The 21,252-nt window shown below is 42.6% G+C and overlaps 3 protein-coding genes across 5 annotated transcripts; 1 reads left to right on the plus strand and 2 right to left on the minus strand.

The window, feature by feature from the left end:
* The first annotated feature begins 1,944 nt into the window (after positions 1 to 1,944).
* LOC109867103 (adenosine deaminase 2-A) lies at positions 1,945 to 9,605 on the plus strand. Its single transcript, XM_020456022.2, has 10 exons — positions 1,945 to 2,084; positions 2,975 to 3,324; positions 3,637 to 3,856; positions 5,610 to 5,820; positions 6,009 to 6,136; positions 6,318 to 6,408; positions 6,579 to 6,687; positions 6,930 to 7,087; positions 7,445 to 7,647; positions 7,783 to 9,605. Exons 2-10 carry the CDS (start codon positions 3,021 to 3,023, stop codon positions 7,871 to 7,873), a joined length of 1,515 nt encoding a protein of 504 aa, XP_020311611.1. The 5' UTR covers positions 1,945 to 2,084; positions 2,975 to 3,020; the 3' UTR covers positions 7,874 to 9,605.
* ribc2 (RIB43A domain with coiled-coils 2) lies at positions 8,406 to 14,294 on the minus strand. 2 transcript variants are annotated; one of them, XM_020456023.2, is made up of 7 exons: positions 14,035 to 14,294; positions 10,682 to 10,763; positions 10,232 to 10,543; positions 10,028 to 10,146; positions 9,617 to 9,844; positions 9,306 to 9,472; positions 8,406 to 8,794 (listed from the first exon to the last, which is right to left on the minus strand). In XM_020456023.2, exons 1-7 carry the CDS (start codon positions 14,149 to 14,151, stop codon positions 8,716 to 8,718), a joined length of 1,104 nt encoding a protein of 367 aa, XP_020311612.1. In that variant the 5' UTR covers positions 14,152 to 14,294; the 3' UTR covers positions 8,406 to 8,715. The 2 variants fall into 2 exon arrangements, with proteins under 2 accessions (XP_020311612.1, XP_020311613.2); XM_020456024.2 differs by lacking the exon at positions 14,035 to 14,294 and having other exon boundaries at positions 10,232 to 10,466; positions 10,682 to 11,037.
* Positions 14,295 to 14,747: 453 nt separating this feature from the next.
* On the minus strand, positions 14,748 to 20,612 carry LOC109867435 (probable polypeptide N-acetylgalactosaminyltransferase 8). Of its 2 annotated transcripts, none has more exons than XM_020456597.2 (11): positions 20,337 to 20,612; positions 17,911 to 18,205; positions 17,204 to 17,370; positions 16,940 to 17,126; positions 16,558 to 16,755; positions 16,335 to 16,449; positions 16,014 to 16,199; positions 15,697 to 15,834; positions 15,469 to 15,561; positions 15,199 to 15,366; positions 14,748 to 15,080 (listed from the first exon to the last, which is right to left on the minus strand). In XM_020456597.2, the coding sequence occupies exons 1-11, from the start codon at positions 20,527 to 20,529 to the stop codon at positions 14,961 to 14,963; spliced, it is 1,860 nt and encodes a 619-aa protein (XP_020312186.1). In that variant the 5' UTR covers positions 20,530 to 20,612; the 3' UTR covers positions 14,748 to 14,960. The 2 variants fall into 2 exon arrangements, with proteins under 2 accessions (XP_020312186.1, XP_020312187.1); XM_020456598.2 differs by having other exon boundaries at positions 20,333 to 20,609.
* Between the last annotated feature and the right edge of the window lie 640 nt (positions 20,613 to 21,252).

Raw genomic sequence — 21,252 nt, forward strand, 5'->3', positions numbered from 1 at the left:
TGTGTTATTTTAGTGTTCCCTTTTTTTTGAGCAGTGTACATCCACAGTTACACCTCCAATTGACTCAAATTATGTCAATTAGCCTAACAGAAGCTTATAAAGCCATGACATCATTTTCTGTCATTTTCCAAGCTGTTTAAAGGCACAGTCAACTTAATGTATGTGCACTTCTGACCCATTGGAATTGTGATACAGTGAATTATAAGTGAAATAATCTGTCTGTAAACAATTGTTGGAAAAATGACTTGTGTCATGCACAAAGTAGATGTCCTAACCGACTTGCCAAAACTAGTTTATTAACAAGAAATTTGTGGAGTGGTTGAAAAATGAGTTTTAATGACTCCAACCTAAGTGTATGTGGACTTCCGACTTCAACTGTATGTCATTTGCTATTGGTATGTTATGCAGATCACATTTACCATCCTCCTTCCTTACCTCTTCAATGAATATCCCATAAGCCTCTACATTATGGACAAGGTATGTGTATGAAAACCATTATCAAATGATACCATTATCAAGGTATGAATACTGTTGTGTGCATATTTTGTTAATCATCTGTAGAATTACATTTTTGGGGGATTCACAGACTTCGCCCTCCCTACACCTCTGATGAATATAACAGGAAACCTGTTCGATCACCATGCACTGCAAAATCATTATGGCTATGGATACGGAGAATATCAACACATTAATGTCAACATGACAGAGGATATACCCATTGAACTTAGGGCTCTGCTCAGAGTTAACCTCATATTTTGATCATTTTATTCTGCTTGCCACTAAAATCATAATAAACACTGAGAACTAAAATATTAGGGTTATTGTTATTAATAGGGGAGGGGGGTAGTTAACGTAACCCAGAAAGGTTATTCAAAAGGTTCTTCGAGGACCCATTAAAATGGGTTCTTTGAAGAACTTACAGGGGTTCCCCCACAGTTTCAATTTGAAGAACCCCTAAAGGATACTCCAGGAACCTTTCCTTTTTACTGTATGGGACTCCCAATCACATCCGGATGTGATACAGTCTGGATTCGAACCAGGGACTGTAGTGACGCTTATTGCACTGAGATACAGTGCCTTAGATCGCTGCGTCACTCGGGAGCTATGCCTTCAGTGCATGTCTATGGTGCTGTGTGTGTGCGCCAGTGCGATTGGGCCGTTGCCCGAGGAGAGAGAACGTGACATTTCAGCAGGAGGTATAAAATAATAACAGACATCACCAATTCTAGACATAATTTGTAGCAGGTAGCTCGCTCGTTAACTATAGCTAACTAAGCATTCATTTCGTTGTTGCCTTTCCACCGGCACTGTAAAGTCGAAATAAATCTGCACCCGTTGGAAAGATGCGATTCCCCTCTATTAAACAGCAGCCATGTAATTGCGACATTTGAACTCTGATTTATTGAATGAAGGAATAACTGTATAAAGACAAAAGTATTTGGTTGAAAACGCCATGCCTGCACACCCAGGAGGTCTCCAGGTGGATGGTTGACAACCTGTGACTAAAAGTGCGGTTCTATGTGGGGGGCTAAATGCCTTGATCAAGGGCACAACGGCAGGTAGGTCTACATGGGATCAGACACAGCAGCTTTCCAGTGTAAATAAGGCTTACTTTCAAGTAGGCAAAAAAAAATTGTAATGAACATTTGGTTAAATGTAATGGAAAATGTATACAAACCGTTAACAACGAATAATCAGAAGTCTCTATAGCATAATGTCACTTGTGAATTCGGTGAAATAGTCTTATGGACCGATTTGGAGAACAGGTCCTGCACTTCTTCCATCCCAAGTAAACCACTGGGGGGATATGACGTGTACCACTGTTTTAGGAAGTGAGTAAGAGTAATGCTGCGTTCACGTACTACTCGGAAATGTCAGACTTGCTAACTGGTCCTGCGTACATTTAGTTAGCAAGTCGGACATTTTCGAGTTTCCTATTTCCGATTAATACATGAACGCGGCATTACACTTTCAGCCTACAGAACTGATTTTGTTGTTGTTGTTGTAACAGTTGTTGTTATAGTATAGAGCAGTATAGGAGTACCCATTCATCACTTCACTTTCACGGACAGGTTTGTTCAGTGGTGAGATACTCATTCTAATAACAATTAATGTTCATAACACTGGCAAAACATGTATGCTATTATTAATGGATCCAGCGTTCAGTGTGAACGTGCAGCTGTTACTTTGTTACACTTTAGAATTGCAGGCTTGAGGCACACCACTTTAACGTTTATCAAATGTTACATTGTTAGATACATTGTTGTTACATTGTACATATATTGAAATCGCCAACGCGTCAAACGTTCGCGTAGCCCTTTAAACTGAACAACATAATAGGCGACCAGCTGAAGCAGGCAATATGTCAGGTTTATAAAAAGTCTGTATTCGTTTAAATATCTTGATCATAACTGTAAACTAACAAAAACACTATTAGGCATCAAACGTATTCACAGCAAGTAAACTACATAATCCGTGAATCACAAAGCGGGTTTGTTGACACCGACAGCTGGTGGTGGTGCTACTCTTTTGTCCACGTCCACCATGGTGCACTAAACTAGCCTACTTACGGATAAATACTGCAATTGCGGACAAAACTATATCAAATAAATTAATTGTGCATTTATGTATCAAATTCAGATCTAAATGCAACCTGTCAGTATGACATCCTGAAGATCCTATCCTCTAAATATACATATTTAATCATATTCATAGAAAATATGGGAAATATCTCTTATGGGAAATAGACCTCTTAAGGTATTGTCTGAACTGGATATTTTTTGTTTGTTTCAAGAGAAACTACATTTCTGAGGAAGCAAGCATAAGAAAGTAATAATGAGGAAGTGGAAAGACCATTGATTTATGTCCTATGTTCTGTAAACAGGTGCAGTAGGCTTACACTAAACACCAAGCTCTGTTGAACCTATTTTCCCACTAGATGAGTTTGTCTTATCACGTTTCTTTCTCCTTCAAGCCTATCTATTCAGTGTTGACCAACATTGATTAGCCACACCTTCCCCATGTTGCACTGGCCAGAGAGCCACCAGGTGGCTATGGTGTCAGTCCTGCTGTGCTGGTTGACCCTGTGCTGGTGCAGCCCTGACCCTAGGCTCAGAGAGTCTCTGATGCACCAGGAGGCCTCCCGGCAGACAGGGGGCAGACTGCTGCTGACAGAGGCAGAGCTGCGGCTCAGTGCACAGCTGCACAAACTGAAGGAGCAGGAGATGAAGAGCTCGGACTTCCCTCCTGCCTTGCACTTCTTCAAGGCAAAGCCACTCATCCAGCGCAGCCTCATCTACAGCCTACTGCAGAGGATGCCCAAAGGTACCCCTGTCCCCTTTGCATTTGTGATAAACTGAGAGGATACTTGTAAGCAAATATGGCACATATATAATGTACTTCATTGTAAGCCACACAACATTGGAGGCTGCTGAGGGGAGAACGGCTCATAATAATGGCCGGAACGGAGCAAATGTAATGGCATCAAACACCTGGAAACCATGTTTTTGATGTATTTGATACCATTCCACTGATTCCGCTCCAGTCATTAACACAAGCCCGTTCTGCCCAATAAAGGTGCCACCAACCTCCTGTGTCACACAGGTTACGAACATCTCCTCCTCTGATCTGTTTTAGGAGCAGCACTTCATGTCCATGACTTCTCCATGGTGGGAGTGGAGTGGCTGGTAAGGAATGTGACGTACCGGCCATATTGCTACATGTGCATTACAGAGGACCAGTCAGTTCGATTACTCTTCTCCTCTGGTCAGCCCAAACCAAAACCTCAGTGCTCTTCTTGGATGCTGCTGGAGACCCTGAGGGCCAAAACAGGCAATACCACTGACCTTGACAATAGGTAGGTAGTAGGAACAAATGTCATTATATACAGTGCATTCGGAAAGTATTCAGACCTCTTGACTTTTTCCACATTTTGTTAGGTTACAGCCTGATTCTAAAAACACACAATCTACACACAATACCCCATAATGACAAAGCAAAAACAGGTTACGTTTTGTTGTTGTTGCAAATTTATACAAATAAAATAAATATTAAATGTGCATAATTATTCAGACCCTTTACTCAGTACTTTGTTAAAGCACCTTTGGCAGCGATTACAGCCTCGAGTCTTCTTGGGGATGACGCTACAAGCTTGGCACACCTTTACTTGGGGAGTTTCTCCCAATATTCTCTGCAGATCCTCTCAAGCTCTGTCAGGTTGGATGGGGAGTGTTGCTGCACAGCTATTTTCAGGTCTCCAAAGATGTTAGATCGGGTTCAAGTCCGGGCTCTGGCCACTCAAGGACATTCAGAGACTTGTCCTGAAGCCACTCCTGCTTTGTCTTGGCTGTGTGCTTAGGGTTGTTGTCCTGTTGGAAGGTGAACCCCAGTCTGAAGTCCTGTTTTCTTCAAGGATCTCTGTACTTTGCTCCGTTCATCTTTCCCTCGATCCTTACAAGTGTCCCAGTCCCTGCCGCTGAAAAACATCCCCACAGGATGATGCTGCCACCACCATTTTCTCCAGACGTGACACTTTGCATTCAGGCCAAAGAGTTTAATATTGGTTTCATCAGACCAGAGAATCTTGTTTCTCATGGTCTGAGAATCTTTAGGTGCCTTTTGGCAAACTCCAAGCGGGCTGTCATGTGCCTTTTACTGAGGAGTGGCCTCCGTCTGGCCACTGTAGCATAAAGGCCTGATTGGTAGAGTGCTGCAGAGATGGTTGTCCTTCTGGAAGGTTCTCCCATCTCCACAGAGGAACTCTAGAGCTCTGTTAGAGTGACCATCGGGTTCTTGGTCACCTCCCTGACCAAGGCCCTTCTACCCCGATTACTCAGTTTGGCCGGGCAGCCAGCTCTAGGAAGAGTCTTGGTGGTTCCAAACTTCTCCCATTTAAGAATGATAGAGGCCACTGTTTTCTTGGGGCCTTCAATGCTGCAGAAGTGTACCCTTCCTCAGATCTGTGCCTCGATACAATCCCTTCTCGGCATTCTACGGACAATTCCTTCGACCTCATGACTTGGTTTTCACTCTGACATGCACTGTCAACTGTGGGACCTTATATACAGTTGTGTGCCTTTTCAAATCATGTCAAACCAATTGAATTTACCACAGGTGGACTCCAGTCAAGTTGTAGAAACATCTCAAGGATGATCAATGAAAACAGGATGCACCTGAGTTAAATGTTGAGTCTCATTGCAAAGGGTCTGAATACTTATGTAAATAAGGTATTTCTGTTTTCTATCTTTAATAATTTGTGCCCAAAATTAAACAAATCTGTTTTCACTTGGTTATGATGGGGTATTGTGTGTAGATTACTGAGGATTTAATTATTATTTTTTAAATCCATTTTAGAGTAAGTCTGTAGAATAAGGCTGTAGTAACAAAATGTGGAAAAAGTGAAGGGGTCTGAATACTTTCCGAAGGCAATGTGTGTCATTCACTATGTCAAATGACACATGTATGTCAATACATTTCATTATATATTATGTAATTTATATGTCATGGTCATACATCACACAAGTATCTCCCTGGGGGAATACAGACAAAATTAGATTTTCTATTTGACTCATCTCTTTCAAATTGTATGCACTCTCCAACAACCTGTGCAGCCTCATCCGCAACCTCACACTTTTCACTGAGGACCCAGAGGCTGCCTATCCCAGCCAAGATGTCGTTTGGAAAAGGTTTGAGCAGGCGTTCACTTCGGCTTGGGGACTAGTCACCTACGCTCCTGTGTTCAAGGACTATTACTATGAGGGCCTGAGGCAGTTCTACATGGATAGTATCATGTATCTGGAGCTGAGGGCTTTGCTTCCAGAGGTAAACAACACGTACAGATACTTGTTTGTTCCAACCGTGTGATATGAGTTCAGTTGTGGGATTAAGTTGTTGAGATTATTCCATACACAATAGTTTGAGTTGACCAGTCATTTTCAAGGTGTAACCAGGATGTATTGTCTACACATAAGAGGTTGTATAATTCTTACATGTTTGTTACCGATACACAGACATACGAGCTGGATGGGAGCACACATGACAGTGCCTGGGGCCTCAAGACCTATCAGGACGTGACCAGGCAGTTTGTGTCAGAGCACCCAGACTTCCTTGGAGCTCGTGTCATCTTCACTGTGCACAGGTGACTATGCAGGAGATGCACATGATCAGTGTAAAGATGGAATTAGAATCATGTGCCCTCTAACAGTTTTACAATGATTAGTTTATTTAAAAACTATACAGAATATAAAGAAGAATGAGAAAACAAAACACGTCATATTAATGTTGAGATTGAATGTACTTTGGGAATCTGTTTGTCTAAGGCGGCTGAATGCATCAATGGCATGGAAGGCAGTGGAGGAGGCTATGAACCTACAGAAAGTCTTTCCAGAGATCATGGCTGGATTTGACCTAGTAGGTAGATCCTTAATCACAAGACTCCTTAAAACTGTCTAATTTCTCTCAGGAAATTACCTAAAGTTGATATGGACTTGATTTATTTATTACTAAATAGGTTTATTAAAAAATAGGTATAGGCTGTGCAGGGTGATGTTGACATGTCTGATGTTCTCGTCTGGTACTAGGTGGGTCGGGAAGATAGTGGAAGACCCCTCTGGTACTTCAAGGAGGCCTTGTCTCTGCCAGGCGAGAGAGGAATCAACCTTCCATTCTTCTTCCACGCAGGAGAGACTGGTGAGCACATGAACCCTTCCACCTTATCTGAAGTGTTCATATTTAGTCTATAATCATGGAATGGGCCTATGATTTCTTAATCTGGCCCTGGTTAGGGGCCCGGATAGCACTAACTTTGATGGAATGAGACTCTCTAGCCAATACTCCCTATTTTGTGTTGTTGAGAATGAAGTTTGTACAGTACAGATAAGAGTTTACTACAATCTACACTGATGGCATCATTGATTGACTGTCATTTGCAGATGAAGAGGGCACTGATGTGGATGGGAACCTACTGGATGCTTTACTGTTCAACACGTCTCGCATCGGCCATGGCTTTGCCCTGCTGCGCCACCCCGTGGCCAAGGCCCTTTCTAGGAGGAAAGGGGTGGCTGTAGAGGTGTGCCCCATCTCCAACCAGGTAGGGCATTATCGCTGTCACCACACTCACATGTTGATGAATGATTAAGACGGCTGCCCATCCACAGATCGAGGTAGATTGTATCTTCATTGAAACTCTTCATTTGGGGCTTCCGAGTGGCGCAGAGGTCTAAGGCACTGCATCTCAGTGCTAGAGGCATCACTACAGACCCTGGCTCGATTCCAGGCTGTATCACAACTGGCAGTAATTGGGAGTCCCATAGGGCGGCGCACAATTGGCCCAGCGTCGTCCTGGTTAGGGTTTGGTCGGGGTAGGCAGTCATTGTAAACAATAATTTGTTCTTAACTGACTTGCAGAGTTAAAGGTCAAATATAATAATTGCATTTTTTTCTCCAGGTACTGAAACTGGTCTCAGACCTGCGGAATCACCCAGCTGCTGTTCTGATGTCAGAGGGCCATCCCCTGGTGATCAGTTCAGACGACCCAGCCATGTTTGGAGCTTCTGGCCTCTCCCATGATTTTTACGAGGCGTTTGTGGGTTTAGGTGGAATGAACTCTCACATAGGAACTCTCAAGGAACTGGCCATGAACTCCATCAGGTGAGGCCAAGCTAGCAGGTCCAGGCACCGTACAATATTGGTGGAATAACCTGGACTAGCTTAGCTACTTGCAACTGTTTATGCCATTGTATGGTAGGGTAAGGATTCTGACTTTCAATTTTTTTTATGTTCCAGGTACAGCTCTCTGTCACCACAGCTGAAGGAGAAAGCATTGGATTTGTGGCAGAGAAAATGGGACAAGTTTGTCTCAGAGAACTCACAATAGAGTCCTGCTGGAGCAGAGGAGTGGTCATTCGGAAGCTAACTGTGACAGTGGGATCACCCCAGTCTGTGAGCCTGTTGCTTGTGCCCCATAGGAAGGGAATGATATTTGGAAATGTTGTTCAAAATTCAGACAAGGGACAGGATGTAGGTGTTATTGAAACATCATTTTTGGTATTTTTCTTTGCCTACGATGCTGTAGACAGTTTGGCAAATTAGGGTTGAGAAGGAAAAAGAGAACAAGTTCATATCGCCCTCACGTGGATAGGGTGTGTATAACACTCCTGTAAGATATCAATCAGGAGACCACACTGCTGTCACCTCCTACAAAATGGAGGCCCCTGACAGAAGTTGAGTTCACTAGTCAAGGAGTCATGAAGGAAGCTGTTTTTTTACACAAAGGCATTTGATCATTATTATTTCAGTTGCAGATAATTGTATTTGCACTGTAATTGTGAATTCAAGGAGACTCTACATGGTAATAGAGCACAGTGAGAAAAAGATTACACCGAATGAACTGACCAGCTAGTCTTTAATAGCATTTTATGCTGGTAATGTGATTTTAATGGAGAACATGTGCATTTGTTTTGTACAGATTTAATTAATTATACGGACACGTTGTGACAAATGCATGCAGAACAGTAGGCAATGCCTTATTCATAGACATACTTTTCTATGAAGACTTTTTTGATTGTATTTTTTTAGTTTTGAATTAAGGGAAGGAAAACATCAGATTTGTTCATTTGTTTCAAATCATTTATCTACATTTTCACTTTTTAATACAAGAAACATTTCTCCATAATAGTCTAATAATGCATGGCATAGTAAGTAAGGCCCTGTCATCCTTTATCGACTGCTGGTGTTGAACTGGGAGAAGTAACTGTCATCTGGGATGTTAGTGTACACCTTCTCCAAATACTTTGTCCTGAAAGGAGAAGAATGCATTGGTCTAGAACTGATATCAAGAACAAAACTGTAGGCATTTGATATGTCGTCTATGCAATGCTATGGGCAGGTCAACAAGCTCTAGGGCTGGATTCAATCCGTATCGCGGAATATCACGATAAATATTGCATATGTCTGCTCAATCGCAAATTACCTTTACATTTTAACGCTGAATGCAGTCTCTGAACTAGGGAACATTGTCTTTAAATTTCAATCGAACGATAACGCGGATCTTCCGCAAAATGGATTGAATTGAGCTCCTAGTTGATCATTAATGTGTGTCCATTAAGTGTGCTAATCTTGTTGATCAGTTTCTTCTGCACAATTGAATTATTTCTGAGCACAGAAGTGTTAAAGAAAACTTTTTTTTTTAAATTTGACAAACAATGATGCTGTATGGTAATGAAGCCCAACAGTACAACATCAAACAAAGCGAAAGGTATACAGCTGCGTCCATGTGTCTAAACCTTAACATATGGAAAGTGTCTTACTGTTCATGGTGGGCCTCAGCCAGCTGTGCGTTGGTGTTATCCTGGGTGCGACGGAGCTGCTTGTTGATGCGGGCCTGCTGTCTCTCCATTAGTAGGGCGGTTCGAGCCGAGGCCACACGGAACCGGTCCTGCTGGAGCTCCTCCTGCTGCTGCTCCGCCTGAATTCTCTGCACAACCAAACATGAAGAGAAGGTTAACACTATTTATGGGTGTTGCGATCTACTCTCGCTTTTGGTCCTCTTTCAGAAGATGGAGAGTGCAACATACTGCAATAAAAACATCTCTACTCAAGGTAAACAATGTAGATGTACCCTCTTCTCATCTATCTGTTGCTGCTGGCAGTTGATGATGTGCTGCAGCTGCTCGTCTGCGAAACCCTTGTAGCTGTCGGGACTGAGGCGGGGCAGACCCAGCACACTGATGCCCTGCTCCTGGCTCTCACTCAGCAGCTCCCCCTGCAGTTGGTTCAGGATGTCTGTCCTGTTGTCCTCCTCCTGCTGCTGCCACTCCTTCCACCGCTTCTCTGCATTCTCTGCTGCCTGGGAAAATATCACACAGTTGACATGTTGACAGAATTAAATTCTGTTCCCCCATATACAAATCACAGGAATCACACCACACATGGTTAGATTCAGTGCCAGATAGTACTACCAATCCTAATAACTTACCTTTGCCAGTGTGACAACCACACCTGGTTAAGCACCAGGTAAAATATGACTCACCTTTGTCAAATTGAAATTCTTTGTAGCAAGGGCTACGGTTCTCCTCCTCTCCTCCTCAATTGTTTGGAGCTGGAGAGCTTTGTTGTCCAGGTCCACTCTGTCCTGGTCATACTGCTGCTCTGCAATGGTGAGGTAGGGACAGAGATTGTTTTGAGGAGGCAGTGAGTGTATCAGTGTCTAGCATCAGGACAGGTTGTAGCCTACCTTCCTGTCTCTGCTGGTGTCGCGCTGTGGCCAACTCATGCTGCTGCTGGAAGGACCACTCTCTGAGCTGCTCCTGCTGCTTCTTCAGCCTCCCCTGGCTGTCTGGGTCCTCACCCACCAGCCCCGGCAGCATCTGGATCTCCTCCTGACCTCTAATTTTGTCTGGGTTGCTCAAGTCATACTCTCGTCGACTCCACCGCGGCTGGAAGTTCAATCGGAAGTCCTCTATGGCTCCCTGCAGCAGACGCTCATCCTTAAGTTGGCATTGATCAAGTAGACAAGCGGCCTTGTCGTTGCGCACTGCATCTGCAGCTAGAGGGCATGCATTCCAGAGACATATGACACTAGCTAACAGCTAACATAAAACCTTAGTTGCATTGAAGCTTACTGTATGTATGGAAGCTTATATAGAGCTGTCAGGACTCCCATTCTGTATTTTATTGCACTTACCATATGCTTTAAGTGACTCTGCCTCTGCCTGTTCTTTTTTCTTTCTTTCATTCACTTGGGAATCAAGAGCCTCTTTATCTATCTGTGAGGAACAGAAAAGTGTGACAAACATGTCTTCACAACTGAATTAACGTGAGTGTTGTGATGTCACAGCCGGTTACAGTTGCAATACAGATTATCCATTATATTGACCAGACCAGATACTCAAGTGGTCGCTGTAACAATGAAAATAAGTCTTCAAAAATGGAAGGCAGTCGGGAGGATCAGGTGGTGCCATTCTAGCCAATGAGAGGGCAGATACGTGTGTGAACAACAGGAACAACTGATATAGAGCAGTGTTTCCAACTTAGTGACTTTGTCGCTATATTTAGCGAGTATGCACACCCCTCTAGCGACACATTTTTTAAAAAGCGACTAGCAACAAATCTAGCGACTTTTCCTGGTGTTATTGGAGACTTTGAGACTCTGACGTGAAAGCACGTATCGTTCTCAATGAGCAGCGGGTGCTGCCGTGGGTCCTAACCCCGTCCCAAAGCACTCACAGGCGGCCCAGTCCTCACGTAGCAGTCCCTCCCAGCTGCAGTCAGAGCAGGAGATGTTCACCCCACAGCATCCAGACTGCAAATGAATCGCGCATGCGGGAAGCCGCCGCTGGCTGATTCCACCCTGGCTTACATTCAGGGCAGGATGTAAATGTAAAAAACTAAACAAAAAACACTAAGTAACTCCGTCTGATTGTCTCTTTTGGGTCACTTTTGCCGGTCCCAAGCCCAGATAAGAGGGTTGGAATTGTGACATTTAAAAAAATAAGAAACGACAGAAGTTCATTTGTAGTTCTAAACATATTTAAGGTGTTTACTCACTTTCTCTTCCACAACGTTATTCCTCTCTCCTACAGAGTCCATCACAATTACATGCACAAAGATTGGAAAGCAGCTGCGGTCATCCCCCTCTTCAAAGGGGGGGGGCACCCTTGACGCAAACTACTACAGATCTATATCTATCCTACCCTGCCTTTCTAAGGTCTTCAAAAGCCAAGTTACCAAACAGATCACCGACCATTTCAAATCCCACCGTACCTTCTCCGCTATGCAATCTGGTTTCAGAGCTGGTCATGGGTGCACCTCAGCCACGCTCAAGGTCCTAAATGATATCTTAACCGCCATCGATAAGAAACATTACTGTGCAAGGCTGGCCAAGGCTTTCGACTCTGTCAATCACCACATCCTCAACAGCCTTGGTTTCTCAAATGATTGCCTTGCCTGGTTCACCAACTACTTCTCTGATAGAGTTCAGTGTGTCAAATCTGAGGGCCTGTTGTCCGGGCCTCTGGCAGTCTCTATGGGGGTGCCACAGGGTTCAATTCTTGGGCCGACTCTCTTCTCTGTATACATCAATGATGTCGCGCTTGCTGCTGGTGAGTCTCTGATCTACCTCTACGCAGACGACACCATTCTGTATACCTCTGGCCCTTCTTTGGACACTGTGTTAACAACCCTCCAGACGAGCTGCAATGCCATACAACTCTCCTTCCGTGGCCTTCAACTGCTCTTAAATACAAGTAAAACGAAATGCATGCTCTTCAACCGATCGCTGCCTGCACCTGCCCGCCCGTCCGTCCAGCATCACTACTCTGGACGGTTCTGACTTAGAATATGTGGACAACTACAAATACCTTGGTGTCTGATTAGACTGTAAACTCTCCTTCCAGGCTCACAGAAAACATCTCCAATCCAAAGTTAAATCTAGAATTGGCTTCTTATTTCGCAACAAAGCATCCTTCACCAATGCTACCAAACATACCCTCGTAAAACTGACCATCTTACCGATCCTCAACGATGTCATTTACAAAATAGCCTCCAACACCTTATTCAACAAATTGGATGCAGTCTATCACAGTGCCATCCGTTTTGTCAACAAAGCACCATATACTACCCACCACTGCAACCTGTATGCTCTCGTTGACTGGCCCTCGCTTCATACTCGTCGCCAAACCCACTGGCTCCAGGTCATCTACAAGACCCTGCTAGGTAAAGTCCAGCCTTATCGCTTCTTGCTGGTCACCATAGCTGCACCCACCCGTAGCACGCGTTCCAGCAGGTATATCTCACTTGTCACCCCCACAAAGCCAATTCCTACTTTGGCTGCCTCTCCTTCCAGTTCTCTGCTGCCAATGACTGGAATGAACTACAAAAATCTCTGAAACTGGAAACACTTATCTCCCTCACTAGCTTTAAGCAGCTCACAGCACCTGTACATGGCCCCTCTATAAATAGCCCAAACAACTACCTCTTCCCCTACTGTATTTCTTTAGCTCCTTTACCTCTCTAGTGGTGTGGGGCTGTGCTTTGGCAAAGTGGGTGGGGTTATATCCTTCCTGTTTGGCCCTGTCCGGGGGTGTCCTCGGATGGGGCCACGGTGTCTCCTGACCCCACCGGTCTCAGCCTCCAGTATTTATGCTGCAGTAGTTTGTGTCGGGGGGCTAGGGTCAGTTTGTTATATCTGGAGTACTTCTCCTGTCCTATTCGGTGTCCTGTATGAATTTAAGTGTGCTCTCTCTAATTCTCTCTTTCTCTCTCTTGGAGGACCAGAAACACTAGGACCATGCCTCAGGACTACCTGACATGATGACTCCTTGCTGTCCCCAGTCCACCTGGCCGTGCTGCTGCTCCAGTTTCAACTGTTCTGCCTGTGATTATTATTATTTGACCATGCTGGTCATTTATGAACATTTGAACATCTTGGCCATGTTCTGTTATAATCTCGACCCGGCACAGCCAGAAGAGGACTGGCCACCCCACATAGCCTGGTTCCTCTCTAGGTTTCTTCCTAGGTTTTGGCCTTTCTAGGGAGTTTTTCCTAGCCACCGTGCTTCTACACCTGCATTGCTTGCTGTTTGGGGTTTTAGGCTGGGTTTCTGTACAGCACTTTGAGATATCAGCTGATGTACGAAGGGCTATATAAATTGATTTGATTTGCACCCCAGTATTTCTACTTTGCACACTCATCTGTCAAATCTACCATTCCAGTGTTTTACATTGCTATATTGTATTTACTTCGCCACCATGGCCTATTTATTGCCTTTACCTCCCTTATCTCACCTCATTTGCTCACATTGTATATAGATTTATTTTTCTACTGTATTATTGACTGTGTTTGTTTTACTCTGTGTAACTTTGTGTTATGTGTCGAACTGCTTTGCTTTATCTTGGCCAGGTCGCAGTTGTAAATGATAACTTGTTTTCAACTTGCCTACCTGCAAATAAGCCATTACATTTTTTGTTGACCAAATTCTACACTCATATGACCATACAAAAACTAAACGCCAATTGCTGGAGAAGACAGAAACTTACCCCAATCGTTCTAACTTTAGCATTGAAAATCCTATCTTGACGTTGCATCTCTCGATTACGCCTCCTCTCCAAACTAGCCGCAGCAATGCGGTCCGAAAGTAATTCAGCATTGTACATTTTCCAATCTTCCCTTAGTCTCGCTGTGGTGAGAATCAAATGACCAGGGCTAGACTGCACTCTGCAAACATATCCGTTGCTAAGCTACCCGACATTCGGATACCTACGCTGCTGTTCACAACCAAGTGGGAGAGGTAATTACCAGTTGAATGCATTCATGTGCATTGAACTCGTTGAAGAAATCCGACTGACTAATGGCCAACAAGCTGTGTCGGTCTACCATGAACTAAACGTGCAGCCATCATGCTTGTGAACAAAATAATATTAAGAATGTTTTGTTTAACTGCCGAATATGCTGTTAGAGGTAATTTCCTAAAGTGGTGAGGTCAGCATGTGGGCGAAGTCGGAGCTCAGGGACTATAGACTAGTTTCCCACTAGTAATTACCAGTTCGAGGGGCGTTCAAGTGGATGTTTCACAGGTTAATTACTCATGGAAGTCGTTCTGGATATAAGCGTCTGCTAAAGGAACTTAAACGTATATGGTAAATACCATCTTCCCTCTTGTATATATATATATATATATATATCCCTCTTCTGTCTCAGCATGCATGGATTGATCAGTCTTGCAGACAGACATTGACTACAACAATATATATATTTTTTACAACTAATTTTATTTATGGCAATCCATATCAAGGACAGAAAGGCACATTTCCCTTTCAACAAAATTAAATAAGCACTGTTATATCAATGCATAGGCATATGCCACATTTAGGTTAGTAGTCCAAAGTGACCCATAGAACAGAATAGCAAACATAAAATGTGGTTTAGTCTAGAGGCAAACATGAATCTCCTCAATGCTGGTCCATTAGAAGGGCTTGATGATGTTTTGAATTTCCCATTTCTGGCCAGTGCATTTCTGGACCACAAGTTTCTGTTTTTGTATTTCTAAGCATCTTTTTGTTTGTCTGTTCTTGAGTTCCTTGCCCTGGAAAAGTATACATATTTTAATAGGAATTTTATTTAGGGGTGCATACAGTATAGGAAAGAACTGCCTATATACGTATTAGGAGTGTATTGAGTTCAGTGTCAACTGTGATATGCACCTGCGTGAAGTCCCAGTGAATGCCCATGCCCTTCTGCACGGCCTCGTTACAGTCATACAGATCAGGAAAAGTGTCTTCCCCACTGTCAGCCAAACACCTGTTGTCATTGTACTTGTGGGACTTTAGGCCACCAATGTAAAGCTCGCCATTACTGTGGTAGTATGTGTGCTGAACGATCAAACAAATAAAGATAGGACATTAGATTTTTCCTTGAATACAGAGCAAAGTTAATTAACTGTAACAGTAGGAGACAGTATTGTAATGAGTTACCTGTGGGCCATAGTTGAAGCAGTCGAAGGCTATGGGTGTATGACCAGGAAAAAGTCCTTGATCTATACATATGTTTGCATCCAAGTTCTTCATCTACAAGTAGGAGGGTCAAATATTAAGTAAGGGATGACATACTTCATCAAACATGTGGATAAATAGACAGGCATTCAAACCTTCCATTTAAAAACGAGTTTAAAACCACACACAAAAGTACTGTAAAAAACATACCCCTCCATAGGCCAGTATATTGTCCCATGTGTCCAACTGAGGATAAATATTTTCCAGGTACCACTTGAAGGGCTTACATTTCAGCTTTTCTCTGAGCTCCTTTCTCTCTGACACATCACCAATATCTATTCCATGATCCTATTGTTGAGAGTGTGATTATGGATTATTTGTTGTATCCCGCAAAACTCTTGTATTATCAACATATCTAATGTAATAAATCAATAGCTTGAAAAACTTCCAATGGTTTTATGAGTCTCATGAAGGTAGAATTCATGGGTAAAAAAATGTTTTATGGGTATGTTATCATAAGCTCATACCTTAATTGGAATGTTCCAGGCAATATTGACATTATGTTTGTACTCATCCATCCAGATCTCTGCTGCCCTCAGTGCATTCCTCTTCATGGACATGCTCAGGTCAGGTGCGTAAGGCTTGTGGTTCCTCTCAATGTGGGCGATCTTAGAACAAGGCACTACCTCTATGCTTCCTCCACACAGCCACACCTGAAACATTTACATTATTTGTGGAGGACATGGACACCATTTAATGACCACAGAAAACAATGTTATCAAAAATATCAGATGTTCACAGAATCTGGTAAAAAAAAAAGAATGGTGCATAATATTGTTGCTTCTCACCCGCACACCTAGCTCGACATTTTCACCTCCATACACTTTCATTCCACCATCTAGGGCACCGATTTCACCCAGGAATTTCCTGTCCACCACCATGATTCCCATGACAGAGGGACTCCTGATGACAGAGACAAAGTGTTAAAATAAACACTATACTCGCTGTCACCACAACCACAAAGATGTGGGTTTGACAGTATGAGTGATTCCATTTGCCTGGTCAACTTACTTTCCTGGCAGTGATGTGTCGTTGAGATGGTACCACTCCGGCCTGAAGGACTCATACATACACCATAGAGCCCAGTCAAAAGCATGGGCCGCTGGGACGTAATGGACAACATCCAGGTCATAGTAATTCACCCTGTCAAACACAGGGGAGACCACCACTGTCCGGTCTGCCTTGATACGAGTCAACAGAGGCTCCGCCCTGCAAGCACAGAGAGTAGAGTCATGGAAAACAACACACTGGCCCTGTTCCTATAGTTCAAAGACTTGGCTGAACTGTTCAAGGTGAGGGACAAGTTACACAGATATTTAACTTGATGTGCAATATGGCAACTACTGGCACAGTAGCTATTTCAGAGACACTGTACATTCCTAAATACTCTTACCACTCCTTGTGGACCTCAATGTGAGCGTCTAGAATGGCAACCACATCCGCAGTAGCAGCTCTCCACCCAGAGATGCGAGCTTGAGTTAAACCCAGTGATTCAACATGTCTCACTCTGACCATGCGAAACAAAGGATTCTGCGCCTCAATGGATTTGACATAGACATCCAGGTCCCCCTTCAGGTCATCTGATTGGGTAAAAAAAAAAGGGTAGTAAATTAATATTATCATACAAAAGCTGTCAGTATAGTTTGGTGAGACATACCATTGGAGCTGTGGTCGTCCACCAGAATGATTTCTCTCAGCAGGTGTTCAGGGGTTCGGTCGATGATGCTGCGGATGGCCCGTTTAATGATAGACAGGGCCTCGTCCAGGTAGATCAATACCACAGCAATACTAGGAAGGTCCTTGGGGTATTTCTTCTGCAAACATCTGTTGAAGGAAACTAACCATCAGTTACACTCCTCTCATAGCTATGTTAAAAAGGGATACATCAGGATTTTGGCAATGAAACCCTTGATCTACTTCCCCAGAGTCAGATGAACTCATGTACACCATTTATGTTTCTGCATCCAGTATGAAGGAAGTAAGAGGTAGATTTGCAGCCCAACGCTAACTAGCGCTAGTTATCAACTTCCTTCAAACTGCATGCAGACACACAAAAATGGTATCCATTAGTTAATCCGACTCTGGGGATGTAGATAAAGGGCTTCATTGCCAAAATCCTGAAGTAATCCTTTCATACAAATTCTGTCTTGATCTTGAAGTTCAGTAACATGCTAAACTGTAGCCACATCGCCTTCCCATTGGAGATAGATTCTGTACATTATTATTCCTTTCTGGTTTACAGCTGAATAATCATTACGTGCATGAAAGAAGGAATGTAACAACAGACAAGCGATAGTGTGAGTAAGGGAGAGAAACCTTAAAAGGGTGAGGGAAAAAAACGGCGCCAGAGAATCGTTACTTTACTTGGATTCACGTGTCTCTGGTAGCTCTCGGTTGAGAGGCAGACGATCGCTGAGGAAAACATTGTAGCCATATTTCTCAAACAAAGCCTGTGCCTCCTCCTGATCCTCATCCGATAGATTCTCTCCCCAGCCCTGAAACAATGGAGATTGCTGGGGCTTGAGCTTCTGTTCATCTTGTCCTCTCTGAGATTTGACCGGAGCTGCCACAACTTCCTGGTCTTTAAATCTCTCTCTCTCATCCACAAGCATTTTCTGAATGGCATCCTGCTTTTGTTCAAAGTTTTTGAACAAATCGTCTGAGATAAATAAAATAAAGTGTTGGTGGTTTTATCCCAATTTAAGACAGAAATAGCTCTTAATTTGAATTGTGAAAAATAAAAAAGTTGTCAGTATATCTTCATCATACACATATTTAATCTGCCAGTGCGTGACAGATAATAGCATAGTATCCCAATCAATGCATATTAAAAGCAGTCACACGTATAAGTGAATTAGACATGTAAATGAATAACAAAAAGTCAGACACTTTAATAACTCATGAATATGTATTCATAAATAATTGAACTATGAATAAATAAGTATGTCATTATTTATATAAAATGTATTGTGGTATATTTTGCCCTATGAGTTCGATCAGTATAATTTTATTCAAAATGTTTCACAACTGTAATGGCCGCCAAAGGCTTACAGCCGTGTTAAGTATTAACTCTGGGGTGTAAAGACATACGCAAGCAACACATATTTTTGGAACATTTTCTATCATTTTAATTTTAAAGCTGCAAAATGTGAAGACTGCGTACTTAAGACTTTCACTACTCCGACTGGCACTCTGACCAGACATCCTCATAGGCCTACCTATGGTATTTGTAAATATTCGTGCCCATAGGCGACGTTGTTGCCGGTGATGTCTGGTGAGGACCTGCCTTACAACAGACCTACAAGTCCTCAGTCCAGCCTCTCTCAGCCTATTGAGGACAGTCTGAGCACTGATGGGGGGGGATTGTGCATTCCTGATGTAACTTGGGCTGTTGTTGTTGCCTTCTTGTACCTGTCCCGCAGGTGTGAGTTTCGGATGTACCGATCCTGTGCAGGTGTTGTTACACGTGGTCGGTCATTGCGAGGACTATCAGATGTCTGTCCTGTCTCACAGTAGGACATTGCAATTTATTGCCCTGGCCACATCTGCAGTCCTCATGCCTCCTTGCAGCATGCCTAAGGCACGTTCACACAGATGAGCAGGGACCCTGGGCATCTTTCTTTTGGTGTTTTCAAGAGTCAGTAGAAAGGCATCTTTAGTGTCCTAAGTTTTCATTCTGGGACATTAATCGCCTACCGTCTGTAAGATGTTAGTGTCTTAAGACTTTCCACAGGTGCATGTTCATTAATTGTTTATGGTTCATTGAACAAACATGGGAAACAGTATTTAAACCAGTTATTTGGATTTTTACGAATTATCTTTGAAAGACAGGGTGCTGAAAAAGGGATGTTTCTTTTTTTGCTGAGTTTATATGCCCCTTGGTCTCTCCCAGGACCGCAATTGGCAATTACAACCAATAAACTGGTTCTATGACGTAAAAGTCTATTTCCACATCCATTGTTACATTAGCAAATTCTAGTTAATCAGTCATAGTCCTTACATTTCATCACCATTCATAAATAGACTCCAAAGACTGGCGTGCAGGCCACGTATCTTATTTCAATGCGCACTCCTATTACGCACAACCAGAATGACAGACAAGTAGCTATGACAACGCGGGAAATATGAACAAAGGAAAACATTAATTTAACGAAATAAACAGCACTTGCATCTCGTGAATGTTGCCATGAATCTGTGCACCGAAACAACGAGTCACTCTTGAGTAGAGACAACGGTAAATGACCGCATGTCTTGTGGAACAGAAAGCCTACGGAAATGTCCAAACAAACATTTCTTTGACACTTGGTTAGGCGTAGGCACAGTAAAATGATGATACTTGTAAAACAGCAATATATACATTTAGTAAAAAGTATTTACTACCTATAGCCTTTGGGGAAGCACACGCTCGAAACAAATAAACAATGCGCTTTCGTGACGAGAGTTTCCTAACTATTATTTAATAAAGAGCAAGCGACACAAGAAACAGATTTAGGGTGCGTTCGTAAATTCACTCTGGCCATCTACTCCAATTTTAGAGCACGCTCGTCTGAGTGCCAGAGCGCAGAATAACTAATGCATTTACAAACCCACCCCGTCTCAATGTGGAACTAAAGAATTTAGCGCCGAAAACGTGTAAACATATACGTCCGCACAGCAGTGTTCTAGAATATAAATAAAGACATGTCATGTGTTCCCTATAAAGTGTAACCAAATTATTTTCTTGAGTTTATACGTTATCCAAAAGGCACATCTTGAATTGAATCAACATTCAAGAAGGTTGACTTACTCACAGACTTTGTTGATGTTGCTTTCCAAGTCAGAAAATCTTCTATCAATGTCAATAGTTTGGGCCTCAGTAGGCCTCTCATCTGTCTTTTTGTCGGTTTCATTCCTCAAAATCAATGATATATAGCTGAGGAATAAAATGCATCCTAAAACTAATATACGTTTCACCCACATAGACCTCATATATATTATTTGCATGATTCCGTGTTTAATGGCATAGTCAAGTGTCAAAGCAACAGAACCCGTGTGATGATAACTCGAGACGTTGGTATTATTAAGACAACACAAGCATTTATTTCAAAGAGTGGTCCGTAAGCCACGCCCCAGTGGGCAGAGCTAGGCATGATGCACTGGACACGTTTGGAATTTTAGGACCCCTTCAGCTATATATATATATATAGATAGATAGATAGATAGATAGATAGATAGATAGATAGATAGATAGATAGATAAAATATTGATTTTGGCGCATAGAAACACCAAAAGGACAGTAAAAAAATAATCATAAGAAACAAGGTTTTTAAGTGTCTGTCCTAAATCTAAGAGATATATATTTCCTGAGTTTTTATATATAATTAAAAAAAATATATATATACATATTATATATTAGTTATGCTAATATAGTTGAGACCAGTATACTGCAGTTAATTTCGTATTTGACTAAATAAGTAAATTGGGAATCAACTTGTCCCAGATAACAGAACATACCATTTATTGGGATCATCTGGTTGAGCTTGTTGACAAAACAGACCATGTTATGCCTTTTCATACTGAGATTTAATTGTCAAAGGTCTGCGGTGAATCTGTGTAAACTATGCGATTATATTGGAGCCAGGTTTATATCAGTGAATGCCATCTATAAATGTACTGTTATAGTAACAGCCATATAGCAGCCAGGAACATTTGTTCTCACTGTATAAT

The sequence above is a fragment of the Oncorhynchus kisutch genome, linkage group LG22, assembly GCF_002021735.2.
Source record: "Oncorhynchus kisutch isolate 150728-3 linkage group LG22, Okis_V2, whole genome shotgun sequence".
NCBI classification, from domain to species: Eukaryota; Metazoa; Chordata; class Actinopteri; order Salmoniformes; family Salmonidae; genus Oncorhynchus; species Oncorhynchus kisutch.

What these genes read in the sequence shown, in the direction of transcription:
- LOC109867103 (XM_020456022.2), top strand. Translation starts at nt 3,021, where the DNA reads ATGTTGCACTGGCCAGAGAGCCACCAGGTGGCTATGGTGTCAGTCCTG. An exon ending in ACCACTGACCTTGACAATAG is followed by an intron (nt 3,857 to 5,609) that starts GTAGGTAGTAGG and finishes CAACCTGTGCAG; the next exon opens with CCTCATCCGCAACCTCACAC. An exon ending in GTCATCTTCACTGTGCACAG is followed by an intron (nt 6,137 to 6,317) that starts GTGACTATGCAG and finishes TGTTTGTCTAAG; the next exon opens with GCGGCTGAATGCATCAATGG.
- ribc2 (XM_020456023.2), bottom strand. Translation starts at nt 14,151, where the DNA reads ATGTACAATGCTGAATTACTTTCGGACCGCATTGCTGCGGCTAGTTTG. An exon ending in CTAAAGTTAGAACGATTGGG is followed by an intron (nt 10,764 to 14,034) that starts GTAAGTTTCTGT and finishes TGTTCCTCACAG; the next exon opens with ATAGATAAAGAGGCTCTTGA. An exon ending in AGAGTCACTTAAAGCATATG is followed by an intron (nt 10,544 to 10,681) that starts GTAAGTGCAATA and finishes CATGCCCTCTAG; the next exon opens with CTGCAGATGCAGTGCGCAAC.
- LOC109867435 (XM_020456597.2), bottom strand. Translation starts at nt 20,529, where the DNA reads ATGCAAATAATATATATGAGGTCTATGTGGGTGAAACGTATATTAGTT. An exon ending in AAGCAACATCAACAAAGTCT is followed by an intron (nt 18,206 to 20,336) that starts GTGAGTAAGTCA and finishes TATTTATCTCAG; the next exon opens with ACGATTTGTTCAAAAACTTT. An exon ending in GGACGACCACAGCTCCAATG is followed by an intron (nt 17,127 to 17,203) that starts GTATGTCTCACC and finishes TTACCCAATCAG; the next exon opens with ATGACCTGAAGGGGGACCTG.